At 34.6% G+C, this 19,082-nt stretch overlaps 1 protein-coding gene across 2 annotated transcripts in view; it reads right to left on the bottom strand.

Moving 5' to 3' along the window:
• LOC145254721 (interstitial collagenase-like) overlaps positions 1-19,082 on the bottom strand; it is a 127,767-nt gene that overhangs the window by 127 nt on the left and 108,558 nt on the right. For both annotated transcript variants that reach the window (XM_080113443.1, XM_080113444.1), the window contains 6 exons: positions 17,621-17,776; positions 11,064-11,390; positions 9,692-9,855; positions 8,618-8,771; positions 4,974-5,215; positions 1-1,991 (listed from right to left, as the gene is read on the bottom strand). The exon at positions 1-1,991 is cut by the window's left edge and continues 127 nt beyond it. In XM_080113443.1, the coding sequence (XP_079969569.1) occupies positions 1,773-1,991; positions 4,974-5,215; positions 8,618-8,771; positions 9,692-9,855; positions 11,064-11,390; positions 17,621-17,776 (1,262 nt within the window). In that variant the 3' untranslated portion in view covers positions 1-1,772. The remainder of the gene's footprint in view (positions 1,992-4,973; positions 5,216-8,617; positions 8,772-9,691; positions 9,856-11,063; positions 11,391-17,620; positions 17,777-19,082) is intronic.

A 19,082-nucleotide genomic window follows, 5' to 3' on the forward strand; every position in this document is an offset into this window, starting at 1 on the left:
ACTTGTAATCCAAGATAAGGACAGCATTCATCCCCATCTAAAATATTCAGAAACACAAATACTTTCTGCAAACGACGTACAATTAGATTCTGTACCGACCTGTATACTTTTAACATGTGGAAACTGCCAGTTTCCAAATTTCCTTACAGAATTTCATCCATATGCTTGATAAAATTACATGGCGACCACAGTAATGGTTTTATCAAGTTAAACTGATAAAGTGTAATGTTACGAGTTTGTGTGTGTGTGTATGTGTGTGTGTGTGTGTGGCGCGCGCGTGCGTGTGTGCACGTGTAATTTGTATGTGTGTAGTATGTAATGTATGCAATGTGTGTGATATATGTATGTGTTTGGTATATGTATGTATGTGTGATGTGTATGTGCGTTATGTGTGCATGCGTGTATGTATGCGTGTGATGTAGGTGGGTGGGTAAGCTGTATGCATGCTGTGTGTGTGTGTTGTTTGTGTACGTGCGTGCGTGTGTGTGGTCTGCGTGTGTGTGATGTGTGTCTTGTGTTTGTGTAATGCATGTGCGTGTGGTGTGCGTGTGTGTGTTGTTTGTGTGAGTGTGTGAGTGATGTGCGTATGCGTCCGTGTGTGATGAGCGTGTTCGAGCGAGTATTATGTGTCTGTGCGTGTGTTTGTATCCGGTGTTTGTGTAGTGAATGTCCGTGTGGTGTGTGTGAGTGCGTGTGGTGTGGATGTGTGTTTGTCTGCTGTTTATGTAGCGTCTGTGGTGTGTGTGTGTGTATGTGTGTGTGTGCATGGTATGCATGTGGGTGTGATATGCGTGTGTGTGCATGGTGTTTGTGAAATTATATGTGCGTCTGGTATGTGTAGCAAAGTGTTTGAGTGCGTGGTACGTGTGTATGTCACAAGTACACGCACATCGCACCCAAACATTTAAGTTATTAGTTGTGTAAGTATTTTTCCCTTTCCTTTTTTTCATCATTAATTTCACCAAAGCATCCTTTCACACCAACCAGCAATTTTACTGTTAGTCTGACGAGGAGACAGATGATCATAAAAAATGCTACATTTTTTTTTTTCAGTTTCCGTACGTTTAAAACATACAGGTTGATAGGTGAATAAATTTTACTGCGTTTGGTATAAGTTCTTTTTGTTTGTTCACGATTTCCCGCCTGTTAATGATACTATAATTTGCCAAATTCGTCACTTTTATAACTTCTCTTCTTTAGCAAACCTGGGGAGAACGATAGAGTTTTCAGTAAATATGTAGATAAACACCCTTTAACTAATTCACCATCCTCGCTTCAAATGAAATTTTTCCTTTTTAAGGCGATTACGTGCGAACACTAAAACACTTGGTGAGGAGAAAAAATCGTAATTATTTACAAAGTTAACGTGTATAAACTTTATGTAAAATGATCCCTATTTCCGGATCATACCAACTTATAATAAACGAATAGTTTACTAAATTATTTTATCACCAACTTTGGTTCGATGTTGTAAAAGAATATGAAAGTAGACGTAACCCCACCCCCATCTGCAAATAATTTAGTACCCATAGGAAAAAACAATAACTGTCATAAAACGCTAGAAAGGTCCGGAAATGGTGGATCAATTAGCCTTAATGTATATGCAACACTAAATTATTTTAAATTCACTTACAATTGTTTTATTTTTATTTCTACCAGGTTTGTCAGGGTGTTCACACGTAATCGCTTAAAAAAGTAGCAGAGACATTTTAGAAAAAAACTATTATTCTACAGATTTGCCTTCTGGTCCATCAGTTCAAGCGATTCGCTTTCTAATGACGACCACTTCCTCGGTGGTTTTTTCTCTTATGACTTCCTTTCCGGTGTTTGTGACTTCCTTTCCGGTGTTTGTGACTTCCCTTCCGATGCTTGTGAGAATGCTTTCCCTTACGGGGCGAGTGCTTGTGCCGGCGGGGCGAGTGCTTGTGTCCACGATGCGAGTGCTTGCGGCCGCCGTGCGAATGACCGTGTCTGTCTGGCACGACCACGGCCTGGAAAAAAGATATATATAAATTAAGAAGAAACAAGAGAAATCTTAAAAAAGGAACACAAATATACTAATTATTCACGGAATTCTTCATCCTGGTGTGTTTAGAGGGTGATAGGTATTCAACGGTTTGCACGTAGCTAAAATAACACGCTTTCACTCTGTAGGTCCTCCGATGCCGGAGAGCATTTTTGTTTTAACAAGGTCGCTCGAGAATAATGATTAATGATTAGTGATCGCCGAGACAACGGCTTCGTGAACATAGGTGGTAGAAATTAAGTAGAATTTGATTATTTTAGGGATTGAGACATCAAAAACTTGTTTACATTCGACTTGAAAACCACTATGTGTTAGTAAGATGGAAAGCCCGTCAGCGGAACCGAGTTCCACAGCTTTTCGATCGAGACAGCCGCGAGACGAGACGTGCAATTATCGCTTCGTCATCCCCACGCCAGGGTGGAAATTTGTTACCCTCCAACCTTGAATCGGGTGCCTCCAGCGTCCACGCGGAGACGATTAAAGAGAAATTAACAGATGCAACATATTTCGAAATGAATGAGAAAATTAAATCTCAATTTGCCCCCAAACCACACGGAATACTCGTATAATATTCTGTCCACGTATGAAAATGAAGAGGACGCCCGGCTCGCGAAGTTCTCTGAGCCTAAATGTAAACCCAGCTTCCAAGGACAAAACTAATTTTCTAGATCTGCCTGCATGTGGAACACTGTCCCATTAGCCTGCTTCCCGGCTGACTACAATAGGGTAACCTTCAAGTTTAATATAAACAATTTCTTGTTGAGACGCCCCCTTAAATAATCCAAATTCTACCTAATCTACACGGTTAATGATTACGACTCTACCACTTGACCTTCATTAACTCTTATCCTTGATTGGCCTTCAGGTAAAAAATAACGATAGAGATGAGACAAGCTCGCACCGTCTCTTCTGTGGAAAAGAGGTTGCATGAAGGAAAAAGGCATCACCCACAAGACTGCTAAGCCGGTGATGAACTCTATCAAAGCAGTATCAGGAATTTGAGCAGATTCAACCAAGGCGTGGAAACAATTCGCCATTTTCCTGCATAAACACACACACACACACACACACACACACACACACACACACACGCACATATATAAGTAATGTATATAATATATACAATATATATATATGTATTATCTATAAAAGTGAACGTGACTGTGTGTCTGTGTGTGTCTGTATACATTTCCTTACGCAATAACTCTGTCATTTTTTAGTCTACAGACTAAAAATTTGACATACAGACTACTGAGATTTGGGAAAATCTATGTGATCGGTTTTCGGCCAGAAATTTGGCTGTTAAGGGGTCAAAGTTCAACGATTTGACTTTTTAGAACTTTACCAAACTCATCCGACAATTTTGGGTCTAAAAACTTGAAATTTTAGATATAGGTTCCTTGGACGTGGATCTAACTTAATCACTCAATTTGAACCCAAAACAATGAATTTTAATGGGTCATAATAGGGGTGAAAGTTAAAAAAAATTATCATTTTTGATTTTTATTTTCAGCATACACGTCCAAACACCCGGGCAACGCCGGACACCGATGCTAGTATATATATAAATATGTTTAACTTTTATATATATTTTACTAAGTAAACAAGAATGTAAATATATAAAGTACTAATAATTGTAGGGGGCGATTAGTAGTAAAATGGATTAATCCTAATATTATAAGAAGAACATTGGTGAATTAAAAAAATATATCCATTTTGAATTTGGAGACAGGGAAGAATCTCACAATTAAGGAAGACATTTTTCATAGCATGCATAGGTTAGCTAAATTAATCATGAGTAGGAAACTAGATCTAATATCTGGAACATTTTTTTGTTCTTGTGATTAAGGAAAGTGGTGTTTGATACAACACTACTGGGGTTATGATTTAATACACAGTTTCTTTTTACATAACTGAAACAGTGTATCAAGGTAAACAACTGATGATCCCTTGAATTAATAATTAATACAAGGTTTTGTTTTTAAATCACCGAAACTGTTTCACCATAAACTACTGACGGTCCCTTACATTAGCATTAAGACTATAGTAAATTCGAGAATGTAAGTTGATGCATTAATAGCAGAAGCTTATATGGCTTACGGAGAAAATATTTCCAACGATTGATAACAAATATATATATATATATATATATATATATATATATATATATATATACATATATACATACATACACATATATATAGTCACATATATGCATATATATACACACATATATACACACATATATACACATTCATATATACATATATATATATATACATATGTATATATACATATACACATATACACACGTATATACAGATATATATATATATACACACATGCACATATACACTTATATATCGATATATATATATATACATATATATATACATAAATATACAAATATATATACATATATGCACATGTATATACACATATACATACACATACGCACATATATATATACATATATACGCACATACATATATAAATATACATATATATATACAGATATACATATATACACACATATATATACCCACACACATATATATATATATATATATATATACGCACGGACATGTATATGTAAATATACACACAGACATGTATATGTATATGTACACACACCCACATATATACATACATATATATATATATGCACGAATAAAAAGTATATGTACACACACATATATATGCACACACACATATATATATATATATGAATATATAGTATATGTAACACACATATATATACATATAAGAATATACATATAAGAATATATAGTATATATATACACACATATATACACACACATATATATATGCATGGATATAAATATGTATATGTATATGTACAAACACATATATACACACATATATATATATATAAACGAATATATATATATATATATATATATATATATATATATTAATTACTTACTTCACATCCGAAAAAGTTTTTATTGTTGGATTTCTCTTTTATGTTTCCTGCAGTGTCTATGATGTACAATTCTTCTCCCGCAAAAAGATTTAAGTGATGGTCATCTCGAACCCAAGCAGCGTCAATGGGAATATCCCAAGGTAAATTCTGCAAATATTGCGGAGTGCCAACTGATTTGGACTGCGTCAAAGACTCAAAACTTGATCGCTCACAGTTGTAACGATATGTTGTGTACTTCTCATCTGAAACAAAATAACAAAAAAAATAATCAAGCTTGACGTATTTGAGATTAAAATTGTTTTGAAACGTCGTAATCATTTGTTAGTAAAGGTGTTTATATAAAAATGATATCATTTTGACATAATTAAAAGAATAAACAATAAACAAACATCTTGGTTGATCTAAAACGTCAAAGATGACGCAATTGGATTATCGAAATAGGTCAGTATTAGGAACAAATAAGGATTTTATTATATTAGGTAACGACTGAATCGAACATACAGAGTTTTGTTTGAGTTACAGAGTTATTTGCTTGGAGAAAATATCGGCATTTTTACACCAGGGGAGCTCAACGAAGCGTTACGAATTTGAGATATAATACTAACAAAGAGAACATAACTCGATCCGAAACTTGAACGAAAATAAACACTATGATTAAAATAACAAGAAGTTTTCTTTGTGGTAAGTGCATAATGCATTGAAATGGGAAAGGTCCTAATTTTCAGCGTCTTGAAGACGAGTGCCGCAACAGAGGAAGACGATTACAATGAAATGGTATGCCTGTGTATTGTTGCTAAAAGCTGTACCCTGTCATACTGAGTGAATGTTAATGGGGACCGTGTTTTTCTGTTGAACACCCACTCACAAGCGCATACACACCTCGCATTTATACGTTTATCGCAAAATGTCCCATAGACGTTATATACACCCATGACAACAAAGCATGATTTGATGAAAGTACGAAAATACATAAACATTAATTAGAATATAACGTTAGACAGAGAGCGTATGGCAATAGCAACTGTACGAAAATGACTGCACTGCGTGAGAGGTGACGTCATAGTAAAAAAAAAACAGAAAAAGAGGTACATGCGTTTCTCGAGAGTGATAGGGAATGACATGTTCTTAAATAGTCGGGCAACGACAGAAAATTTGTATTCGATACAATAGAGTATTTTTAAGCATACTTAAGTGTAAAAGACTTTTAAACACGAGACAAGTCATTTTTTCTAGAAAATACCTGCAAATAAATGTCTGTTGTTTCAACTGGAAAAAAAGAGTTTGATGAATTGTTTCTTTTATTTCGGTTGCTTGCGACAGTGTCTACATATTAATAGTGTTTAACATTCCATAACGACCGCCCGTTGACATAACGAATGGCAGCAGTTTACGTATGCAAATGACCAAACAGCGTGCGAGGTGAGGTCACAGCGAAAAACATAGAAATAGAGGGGCCGCGATAGACGTGTTACACACGTAACTCGAGAGCGATGGGAAAATACGTGCTCTAAACATGGACGAACAAAGTTAGAATACCACCTGTTCGACACGACATAATCTTGTTAAGTCATTGGTGTTCTAGGAAACTTTAAAAAAAGACACAAGTTATTATTCTAGAAGTACCTATAAATATTTTTTTGTGATTTCAACTGAAAAAGAAAAGAGTAGGTAGAATTGTTTCTTTTCTTTTTTTCTGTTACTTGCAAGATTGTTTACACACGCATAACATTACATGGCGACTGCGCATTTATATATATATATATATATATATATATATATTTTTATATATATATATATATATATATATTATTCCTTAATTGGAATTCATTTTTGAGATGAGCATTATATATTAATTTATTTTTATTTCGGACTATTATTCTCATCTTTATTAGTTGTTTTTTTTTATCTTTTATTGGTTTTGTTTATTCACAACGTTTCGGCCAACTATTCCTCTGGCCTTCGTCAGGTGGTAACCGCGACGGATACGAACTTCGAATCTCCTAACTGCATTCTCAGCAATCACTGCCATCCGTAGTTGTTGTCGTCTCACCACATTTTTGGCCAAGTAAACCTCTGGCTCGCTTTGGGTGGGATTGAAACAGCTATCTTCAGACAATGTTCATATGGAACTGTAGAGATTCAACGTCTCTATCAACTGCGCCACGGGCCCCGAAGGGTGATCAAGACGGGATTCTTTGATCTTATAAATCCACATTTATTTATCTGATCTTCCATAGTCGGGTTCGTACCGATTGGTATATATACTGCGCATATATTATATGTGCATACATGGTTATGCACAAGTGTATAGGCTTGGTTATAACATGTTGATTTTTAAAGAGTTAATATCCGTATGTAAGAGTAATGCCTCTTACTTTTATTCCGCCCAAATGGCGCAGAAGAGATTGCAAATTAGACAATTTAGAGGGTTGAACCATAAAACCAACTTTATTTCAAAACTTTTATCGAAAAAAATCAATTCAGGGAACTTGATTATATAGTAGAACTGACGTCTATTCAATGTAGCCGTCTTCAGCCTCAATCATCGCTTTGCTAGTGGTCCGGAACTGGGAGCATGCCTTTTCGACAAATGCTGGCGGAAGCTTTTCGAATACTCGGCGGATGGCGGCAATCAGGCTTGATGTAATGTTGTGGGAGGTCATGTTGGTGATGTTCTCGTGGTATGGCCAAACGTAGTAGTCCAGCGAGTCTAGGTAGGAGAAGAAGACGGGCGGTGAGAAAAGGCTACAAAGTTGTAGTACTCCTTCTCAAGCCAAGTTTCGGTCTCTTAGGACTTGTGGGCTGGCGCCGAGTCCTGCTGCCACACCCAGCGTCTGACAGCAGCCATCTGATTGCACCAGGAGATCACTACACTCTTCAGCACATCCAGGTACAATTTCCAAGCCGACTTCGGGGTAGTGAGTTGGCATGATGTTGTACTCACTTTAAACCAGACCAAAGACTATAACCGTGGCCGGAAACTTTGTTTTCATCACCCTAGACACGTCACTGTTATTCGTGGCAATCCTCTGAGGCATTTGTAAGGTGGTGGCAATGGCCCTGTTTTCATAATTTGCATCGGTAGAGAGCATGTGTTGTACAGCAGCGCATCTCAGATCTTGCGCGTTGAACACTGTGTCAGTTTCAGACATGATGGTAGGCTCCCATCATTCTTGGGATTTATGCACAACTGACCAATTAACAAGTGGTATGCAACAAAAACAAAAAAAAAGAAAGAAAAAAGAAAAAAAGAAAACGAAAGCCGGGTTTCATTAAACCGAAATGGAATCATGTCGTCTTTTCTAGGGCAACAATGTTTATGCCAGATTATATCTATTATGTAACATTAAATTGCATAAATAAACAGTGTCTCCCATCAGTTTTAAGTCGAGTTATTCTTTTAGAAAGTGTAAATATGAAGGTTTAATTATAGGACGACAAGCTCTCAGTTTAGAGGGATCACGTGGAAACGGGCAAAAAAGAGAATCCACTACATAAATTGAATTTTATTTGTGATAGATATGTTTGAATTACAGAAATGATCGTAGATTTTATTACTGATTGAATTGGCGATATTTGTTCTTTTGTATGTGGTGTGTGGACGAGGGGGGGCATCATGTATTTTTTGTGTTTCTCCAACTTACAATCAAGTAAATAAGTTATGCCATCGTCGTAAAATGCAGCTCTGATGTATTTTGGTGCACCAGGAAAATCATCACTTTTGTAAGTCGGGTAACCAACTGCCAATTGAAAATGCTGATAGTAGCTGTCATAATAATATTTCCAAACTCGGTTATCCTGAAAAAAAAGCAGAAAAAAAAGTAAAATAAATAAAAATAAATAAAAAAGGAGTAGAAATATTATTTAAAAAATCGAATATGGCATCAAATATATCGAATATAATCTCTATATTAAAAAAAAAATTATCAGACACAGACCGACTGTTTCGCTGTATCACAGCCTTTAAGTGCGGCAAGACTAGAAATAAAGGCTCAAACAATGTAGTTGACAGTTCCTCACGCTGAGCTACGGTAAATGGTATCCACGCTGTTTTTTCTTTAAACGTTTACCTCCAGTTTTAAAGCATCCCATTTGCTTATTTACAAAGAGTGTTTACTGCGTTAAGTAAGTACCAGACGATAGCATCAAACTACAGTACCTTACCCGAAAACACGGGCTTACATAGTCATTCACAGACAAATCCCAAATAAAATAATACAATAATGATCTCTATATCATTAAAATTGTCATCCACAGACTTTTTTTGAATCACACTTCTTCAATACGAATAGTACCCATTCCAACTATACTCTCCATGGGACCTTCATGACGTGGGAACGTGCAACTAGTAGATTGTAGCCTGAGGAGATTACAACGACGAGGACTAGAATTTTATGTTTGTACTCTCAGTAAAAGTGCCCATACTAAAATAGTCTGGATATTTATTGAAGGCACCTCGTATGATTTCTGCTTACCTCAGCATTGTTTCCAATGACCCTGGATTTTCTTTGCTACTGGATTTAAGCGGTGCCAAATCAGGAGAAATATGGTTGAAGACTGCGACATTCTTGATTTACAATTAACGCGCAGTCACTATTATAGAGTGTATTCATTGTCTCTCGAGACTGACCAGAGGCGATATGTGTCTATTCGCTTGCCTGTATGCGGATTTATAAATGCCCATGCAAATAGCACAATAGACAGTGATCACACAATACCTTGATGATGTAGGTGAAACTTGAGTGCCCGTTTTCTTCTTTGGTGTCCAGTTTGACCGTGAAGGCTGCGTCGATGTATTCCGGTGCCCTTGGGAAAATGTCGGTAATGAATAAGTAAAAATCCTGAACAAATCCATTTGGGTAAACCATGAAAACCAAAATATCTAGCAAAATAAAAACAAGCAAGTACATAAGTGGTAATAATGCAATTAATTTTAGAGAGAAACATCAGTGTCAACTGATACTGCACAAGTAGCCGTGAAGGGCTACGGAGGATTGAAAAACCGAAGAGGGGAACATTAACAAGGCAGTCACTGGAAAAGTGCGGAGGGAAGCTTAGAGAGGCTTATAACAAACTAGATGCCAATCAAGACCAATGGTCGTTGCCAGCAAGAAATTAATGGTAAGAATCTGTGGCGATTACTTAAAGTCGTTTGCAAACGATATCGAATGAGTTGATTAAACTGGATATTTAGGAAGACTTGGGACCCAGACTAACAGATTTTTCTATAACCTACCAAATGACGTCAGAATAAAATAGATAATGAATTAGTACGTATTATTTGAATTATTCAGACTACTGCTCAAAACGACAAGATACTACAATAAGGCTGACTAGGAGGCCATCCGGGATCACATCAAAGAAAGCTACTTACGCCTGAGAGTTCCTGTACCTTTACAAGGCCACAATTAGCCCATCTCTAGAGTATTGTTGCCATATTTAGACTGGTGTATGTGCCACTAGTCTCTCTCTTTCTTCGACAGGGATTAAAAGAGAGTCAGTACTAAAATATGTGACTTTGGAATTTCAGGTGATTTATGTGTTCTCCGCTTATTTTATAATAATTATAACTATATTAAATTGTGCGCTTGTTAAAACGACTTTGTGTCTTTGACCTTGACCATGTCATGTTTGATATTGCCGCGTTTAACTTGTGGATATCGACGATATGATATATAGCATTTAAATATCAACGTTTGCATATCTAACATTCTGAAATCGATTTTATACCTTTTCATAACGACCTTTGATTTTAACGTTGTAGTATCGATCTTTGGGTATCGATCAAGTCCACATTTTAATCACAGCAGAAAGTGGGCCATGCAGTGACTTTCGGCAGTTGCCTAACTGTAGCCATTTTTATTTCATCCCGTAATCTTTGCATCCCATAAACGATATTTCTGAATGTTTGTTTTATGGGTCAGAATCTATCTTTCCCACATTGGCTGGTTTAAAAGTTTGAAGTAGCGTTATTTATCTATTTACAGTAAATGGCTATTTTAACGAAAAAATGTTAAACCTTGAAAACTTCCAGTACTTTACCCGAGTGGAAATTTGATCACTTAATTATAAAACTTGGACAGAACTTACCGAGGAAAACGTACAGGTGCCCATCTGCTCCATAAAGAATAGCACGGATGTACCCCTCACACAATTCAGGGAAAATTGTACTTGGTCTCCGTGTTGTAACTCTCGTTTCGAATGTAGTGCTTGTACTCGGCGATGTGGGAGGAGATGATCCTGCAGCGGTTGTTTTGTAAGTAGAAGTGGAAGGGTTTTCTGTGCTGGTTATCGTCGCTAAAGATGAGGTCGTCGGCAACATTGTTGAGGTGGATATTGTGTCCGGAGTTGTTAGTTTCGGCGTAACGGTTGACTCTTGTACCGATTGGGTTGTTGTGGTCGAATTATCAGGCTTTCCTACAGAAAGAAACACAAATATACTGAATCAATTTTCTATAAAAGACAACGTGGATCTCTCCGACCTAAACGACAAAGAATAGTTTGTGCTGCAAACAAAAGACTCAAATAACTGTCGGTGTGTTTGTAACTTCTTTGCCCTATTTTATTTTATAAGATTTTAATTGAAAAGTCAATTAAAATCTTATAAAATAAAAAAATGTCTTCATCTTTTTTCGTATATTCTGCCTGTCCCTCTCTTATTCCCCCCCCTCTCTCTCTCTTTCTATCTCTCTCTCGCTCTCTCTCTATATATATATATATATATATATATAAATAATATATACAATCAGCAGGGATAATATAATAATATAGAATATACTAGGTTCCTTCAATAAGTTACCAGCCTTATTTCTACAGGTATTTTAAATTGTAGACTGTTGAAAATTCAGTATATTATTGCTATACACCTTATGAGACGATTGCCCACGTTTTATGATTTCACGTTCAAATGGACAACTACAGTAGGATTTAGAATACTAAATTCTGACTGTAAAAGCTGATGAATTTAAAAAATGCAGCCTGGACGTGAAGACACTTTAAAAGAACAATATGCAATACAGTTCTGTTTTAAACTTGGAACAAATACCACAGAAATGCATAGAATGCTTCAGATTGCTTTTGGATCATCTTACATGATCAAGCTCCAGTTTTTGAATGGCATAAGAGATTCAAAGAAGGCAGGGAGTTTGGGAGGGATGATGAGAGGTGTGGGAGGAATAAGGATGTCAGAACACTATAGTTTATTAGCCAAATAAAGAATTTCATGGATAAAAACCGTCGTGTGTCTATAGAGACAATAAGTGCACACGTTGATGTCAGTGTGAAAACTGTAACGCAATTATTCGCAAGGAACAGAATATGCGGACATTTTCTCGAAGTTTATCCGAAGGCTGCTCAGAGAAAATCAGAAAGAAAGACGTTGTAATGAAATGGGCATGAAGACAGTTTCTCGCCTTCTCTATGGTCCAGGCCTTGCTCCCTGTGACTTTTAATTATTTCCTAAACTGAAGAAAAATCGTAGCGACTGTCGTTATGAGAATATTGAGGTCAGTTAACTGGTTGTTTTTTTTTTACGGCATATCAACCTTTTTCAGGTTATTTAATGCCGAATCCAAAGATTTTGAAGAAATTATTTTTAATAGAATATATTTGTTTTTTTTTTTCAAGTCGGTTTCTATTTAACCCATAGTTGGGACTCTACCAGGTACTACCACTCCGCGTCAGAGTGAACCTGGCAGCAATCGCAAAGCCGCAAGCTGTGGCCTCACCATCGGATATAGTTTAAGGTCATATCCAGGACTAGACTACTGAGGAGATAAAAGAGGTTTTGACGAGAGTCATAAAAACAACTCACATTAGAGGCGTTCTATGCGCCTTCTTGAAGTGGTTGGAACTGAACAACAAGTTTAGTACAGCCGGAGAAGATTACTTCGAAGCGGACTAGAGTTTCATGCGTGTACTGACAATAAATGTGCCCATACGAAAAATGCCTGGAAATTTATTTAAGGCACCTAGTATATATAATTGGTAAGGGTAATATACTGAATTGAAAACTGTTTAACCTAATTATAAGTACTCCTATTAATAGAATGATAAAAATGGCCTATACTTTTGAAACCAGAATTTACAAATCACAGGGACAAACATTATATAACATATTGATTTATTTAGAGAAATATGTTTTTCAACATAAGCAACTATGTGTTGCTTTAAGCAGAGCCAGACAAAAAGAAAATGCCATAGTATTTGTAAACGGAAATAAATGTACAAATATTACTTCATATAATCAATAATTCATATTGCAAATTAATGTGTTCTGACTTAATATTTCATATTCTCATCTTGAAACCGATATCCTCTCGGAATTGCATTTATTTTGTACTAGCTGAAGTACCCGGCATTGTCAGGTTGTGTATGATACATAGTAATATTTTGTCGTCGGGCATTATAATGAACAAGATTAAACAAAACATAAATTCATAAATGTTTTTTTTTGTTTTTGTTGTTTATAAAAATAATATTTACAACATTAACTATTCTACTGTGAGCGACGTGTCGTTTTAAAAATAATCGACAACAGAACTGAGAATTTGACCCCTATCGTTCACTATTTTGTTTAAGTATGAACTTTATTCGTCTTCGGTCGTGATAGATTTCATTCATTTATTACAATGAATTTTGAACTTTGTTAAGAAAACTAAAAAAATGTGATGAAAAGAATTTTACTCAAAATCTAATAATTATTTATACTTTATTAGTTACGAAAAAATCGATTTTATATGAAAATGAAGGTCTATTTTATGTTATAATTGTCTTAAAATTATTTGAATGCAGTAAATGTTTCAGGAAAATTTTCTAAAAAAAACAAAACAGAACTAGGAACATGCGAACATTTATAATTTTTATCCGTATTCGGTAAATTTACATATTTTCTTGAAAATAAATATTTGTTTATCTCATGGATATATTAATAACGCATATATATATATATATATATATGTATATATATATATATATATATATATATACATATATATGTAGGCATGTTTTCGTATCTACAATATAACGTTCTAAATTATTATTTCTGAAAAAAAACGCGCATATTCGGAAACGTTAGAATGTTTGTATAAAATAGATATTTGTTCATCTAATCGGTTAAGGAATTAAGTACATGTATAGATATGTATTCGTATATTTCAGTTAACGTCTGAAATTCTTATGTCTTTACAAATAAAGGAAAAACAACGTCTGGAATTCTTATGTCTTTATAAATAAAGGAAAAACAGCGTTTGAAATTCTTATGTCTTTATAAATAAAGGAAAAACAACGTCTGGAATTCTTATGTCTTTACAAAAAAAAAAAAAAAAAGGAAAAATAACGTTTGAAATTCTTATGTCTTTATAAACAAAAGAAAAACAACGTCTGAAATTCTTATGTCTTTATGAATAAAGGAAAAACAACGTTTGAAATTCTTAATTTAAAAATAAAAGAAAACGCACGCGTTCAGAAACATAAGAGTATTTAGTACTTGTGCAGTGTAAGAACTGTGCTAAAATAAAAATGTTACAATTTAGAAAGCCATTCCTAACACAGGGAGTGGGCAGTTTTACAATTCTTCGCTTGTGCCTAACAATTTAATAATAAAAGTCACCATAAATTATAATTTTACTCTGAAATCCTATTTGAAATGCAACACGGTGCGCACACTGCAAAAACAACGAATTTTTCTTTGAAATTAATATTTGGTTATCTAATCAGTTAAAGAATAATAACAAAAAGATATATAGTTATGCATGCATATATTTGAATTAATGTCGTAAATGATTATTTCTTTAGAAATAAAGGAAAAATGCAAGCATGCGGAAACGTTAACATTTTTGTATCAAATAAATATTTGTTTATTTAATCAGTGAAAGAATAATAAAAAACACATATATACCTATGCCATCGTCTATTAAATTTACGTTTGAAATTCTTATCTTTACAAAAAAGATATATATATATATATATAATCAGGGAAATCAGGGATATATATATATTATATATATATATATATATATATATATATAACTGGATACATTTTTTTTAAACAATAGATAAACGAAAAGCATTATTACAGTATTTTACGTCTGAAATTCTTATCTTTACAAAAAAGATATATATATATATATATATATATATATATATATATAATCAGGGAAATCAGATATATATATATATATATATATATATAGATATAACTGGATATATTTTTTTAAATAATAGATAAACGAAAAACATTATTACAGTAAAAAATTATATAAGTATGTAAAAAAAGACACACAAAATATGACACTGTTATCAGAACGAGAAAAGAGAAAAAGTGAAGACAACGCCTGGAAGAAACAGGTAAGACTTTTCTTTATTTCTTTTGTTTTTGTCTCGAATAACGTAGATTTTTTAATCGTGTCAATTAACTTTTATTACAAGCAATTAAAAAGAATAATAATCCAAGCCTTAAAATTGATGGAAAAACTAAGCATAAGAGTTCAATTTAGAATTTAAAAAATAACTTCTAATAATGTGATACATATACAAGTTGTCTCCCTTACATATATATATATATATATATATATGTATATATATATATATATATATATATATATATATATATATATATATATATATATATATACATAATCACGTTCCTCGATATAATAACGTTTGACACTGAGCCTGACCAGTGCCAGATGAGTGACCATTTGGAACTTCCAGGTGCCGTATGTGCTCGCCGCTTTTCTCAACATTGTTTCCAGACTTCCCGAATTTTTCTAGCCACTGGACTAAAGCGGTGCCGATTCAGGAGATGTTGGGTTGGAGATTGCGCAACCCTTACCCCAGAGTTACTCGCACAACTGCTCCTACAGGGGATATCCTTTGTCTTTCAAGACTGAATGGAGGCATTAATTAATATATATATATATATATATATATATATATATATATATATATATATATATATATAATATAACTACTTCATTTATTCGCATAAATTTAATATATGAAAGTATAGATTTATGCGTAAACTTTAAGTATTTACTTCAAAAGTGCTCAATACGTAGGTAGAGCTAGTTAGTAATTTATAAAATATATATGGCGATTAAGCTACACTGAATATTCTGCGTTTCATCCAACTATAGGAGTCGTCAGGCTTATGCATAAGCCTGACGAATCCTATAGTTGGATGAAACGCAGAATATTCAGTGTAGCTTAATCGCCATATATATTTTATAAATTACTATATATATATATATATATATATAGTTTACATTAAGTTTTTAGATGAGACAAGTCATTGGTACCGTCGGTTTTACACCCGAAAATTCGGACCGTTTTAGATACCCATATCAAGCTCTGGTTAGCGAATACTCATCTTTCGTTTTGAGTATTGGCTGACGAGAGTCTGATATGGGGATCTAAAATGGTCCGAATTTTCGGGTTTAAAACCGACGGTACCAATGACTTGTCACATCTAAAAACTTTTCTGTAAACAAAATATATATATATATATATATATATATATATATATATATATATATACATATAAATACACTCTTATTTTCGGATTTTCTTCATGATTGAACACTTTGCTGAATTAAAAAAAACAAAACAAACTAATTATATATATACTAGCAGAAATACCCGTCGTTGACTGGGTTCGAAAACAGCCTACAGAAAATGGACTGTGATTGATTAAAGTATGATAGGTTATGAAAAGGAGGGGGTTGGAAAGAGATAGATTTTGGCACACAAAAATGTTACCCTAAGCAAAATATGATGAAAGTAAAGATAATTTTGGCGAAGATATATTTTTTATCAACTTTGTTTCCAGTCATAAACAAAAGTGACCAACAAAATGATGTTTCCTTACAAAGAGAAATTGTTATATATATATGATAATATAAATATACAAAAAATAAATGTTACCATAGTCAATAAAAAATACTTTTATTGTAGAAAAGTTCATTGGTTTGTATTTTTAAGTAGTTTGTAAATAAATTTTTTTTTAATTCACGAACCGGTTTAAAAAAAATCAAAATGGCAGCGACTTTGAAATAGAGAGCAATTTGAAGGAGGGCACCTGAACATTCTCTGTTAACAATTTAAGAGAGTTCCGTCAACGTAAGGAATATTTATAAACATATTTTAATGTTTTCCGTTATTTTGTGCTTGAGGAATATTCGATTATGACATTTGTAGTTTATATAACAATTCATGTAAGTAGTTATCGCCTCAAACTTCGTTTTAGTTTCGGTTCGCTGAAATTATTTCAAGTAAAGAGCATTGAAAACTATTTTAAAACAAAACAAACATGAACCGAACTTTTATGGATTATGGTAACATTTATTTCTTGTATATTTATTTTTTAGGGTAGTCGTTTGTTAGCTTTTCTGCTAACCACTCTTACTAAATAATATCGACGAAATATCGAAAACAAAGAAACAAAAACAGTTTTGAAAAATAATGAAGCGTTACTTACTTTAGTAAAATAATCCGAAACAACAAAATGGCATATTAAAAATGTAAACACGTAATTACTTTAGTTTTTAAAACCAAATCATCGATATAAATATGAATAAGAACACAATGGCACCATTTTCACTTTGGAAGGAAGGGATTAATAAGAGAAAGTAAAGTGTTTGGCCTACCGTAGAGTTGTTGGATGGTGTAGATGTCGTTTTCGGAGAGACGGAAATTCTCGCAGTCAGTCTCGAAAGGGTACATGATATCACTGCTGTAGAAGGTGTGCACCAAGCCAAGGCTGTGACCAAACTCGTGAACGGCAGTACAGAACAGATTCGTCCCTGCGAAATATTCATTAACCAATATTGTAAGATAAACAAAATACACATTTTAAAACAACTCGTACACACATATCTGTTCCATGTCATCTACACATCTTCATACTTTGGCCCTACCAGGAAGATGTTCCAACGTTACTAGCCCATGTGAACTCGATCCGTCCAACTATTCAGTTCACAATGGAACAAGAAAATAACAATAAATTATCATTCCCCCGATGTGCTGACAACTCGCACAAGTCAGGGGGTTATGTCATCTGTATACCGAAAGCCAACTTTCACTGGACAGTATCTAAACTACAACCCTCATCATCCATATAATGTAAAGAAAGGAATAAACCGATGCCTACAACACGGAGCAAATACCATACGTAGAAAACATCAGTGCATATCAAGAGGAGATGGACAATTTAAGAGAAACCCTCTACCGAAACAACTATCCAGAGAGCATGACAGCAGCTTTAAAAAAAATATTACATTTTCACCCCAAACAAGGCACATTGCCACTTTGGTGTAGGGGGCTACTATCAGGGGAAGCAACTACTGGGACACTATGTTGGGATTTGGGCAGCTAGATGTCGGTTCACGTTACACTTGAACTTCTGCATGTCAGTACAGTTGGGGAAGCAGGGACCTGGAATGGAATTCCAGAGTCTAGCGGTTCTGGGGAAGAAACTACTGGAGTAGAAAAATCTTTTACATCTAGGGATCTCTACTGTGTGGCGGTGGGATTTAGGTGCCTGTCGGATTTGTTGACGCTGTCTACATCGTGGGGGCACATGTGTCTGCAGTTCCTCAGAGCATTCACCATTAAAATACTTGTTGAACAGACAGAGGGATGTAACATTTCGTCGATGGGACAGAGGCTGAAGCTTAGATGCCAGCGCAGGGCCTATCAGATTGGCGACTCTCTTTTGAACCTTGTCTTGGAGCGAGAGACTAGCAGCAGATGCACCAGCCCAAATGTGACGACAATACTCCATACTTGGGCGAATGGTGGCTTTATAGAGGTACATGATACTTTCAGATGTCAGTAGTTTTCTAGCACGGTAGTGAGAGCCTACCTTCTTCGCAGCGGCCCTGGCAATGTTTTCAATATAATTGTTCCAACTCATGTTTCCTGTGAACGTTAGGCCAAGCAGTTTGAAAGATGTACTCTCAGACAGGGAGTCACTGACCATTGCTGTAGCTCCAAGAAATTTGGATCAAACACAAAAGGACACCACTCAGAAACTTACCACAGTTTGTATACCATATATGAAGGGTTTGTCTGAAAAACTTCATAGTATATGTTATCCATATGACATCA

The sequence above is a fragment of the Euprymna scolopes genome, chromosome 30 (genome assembly GCF_053919585.1).
Source record: "Euprymna scolopes isolate OS-2025 chromosome 30, ASM5391958v1, whole genome shotgun sequence".
NCBI classification, from domain to species: domain Eukaryota; kingdom Metazoa; phylum Mollusca; class Cephalopoda; order Sepiida; family Sepiolidae; genus Euprymna; species Euprymna scolopes.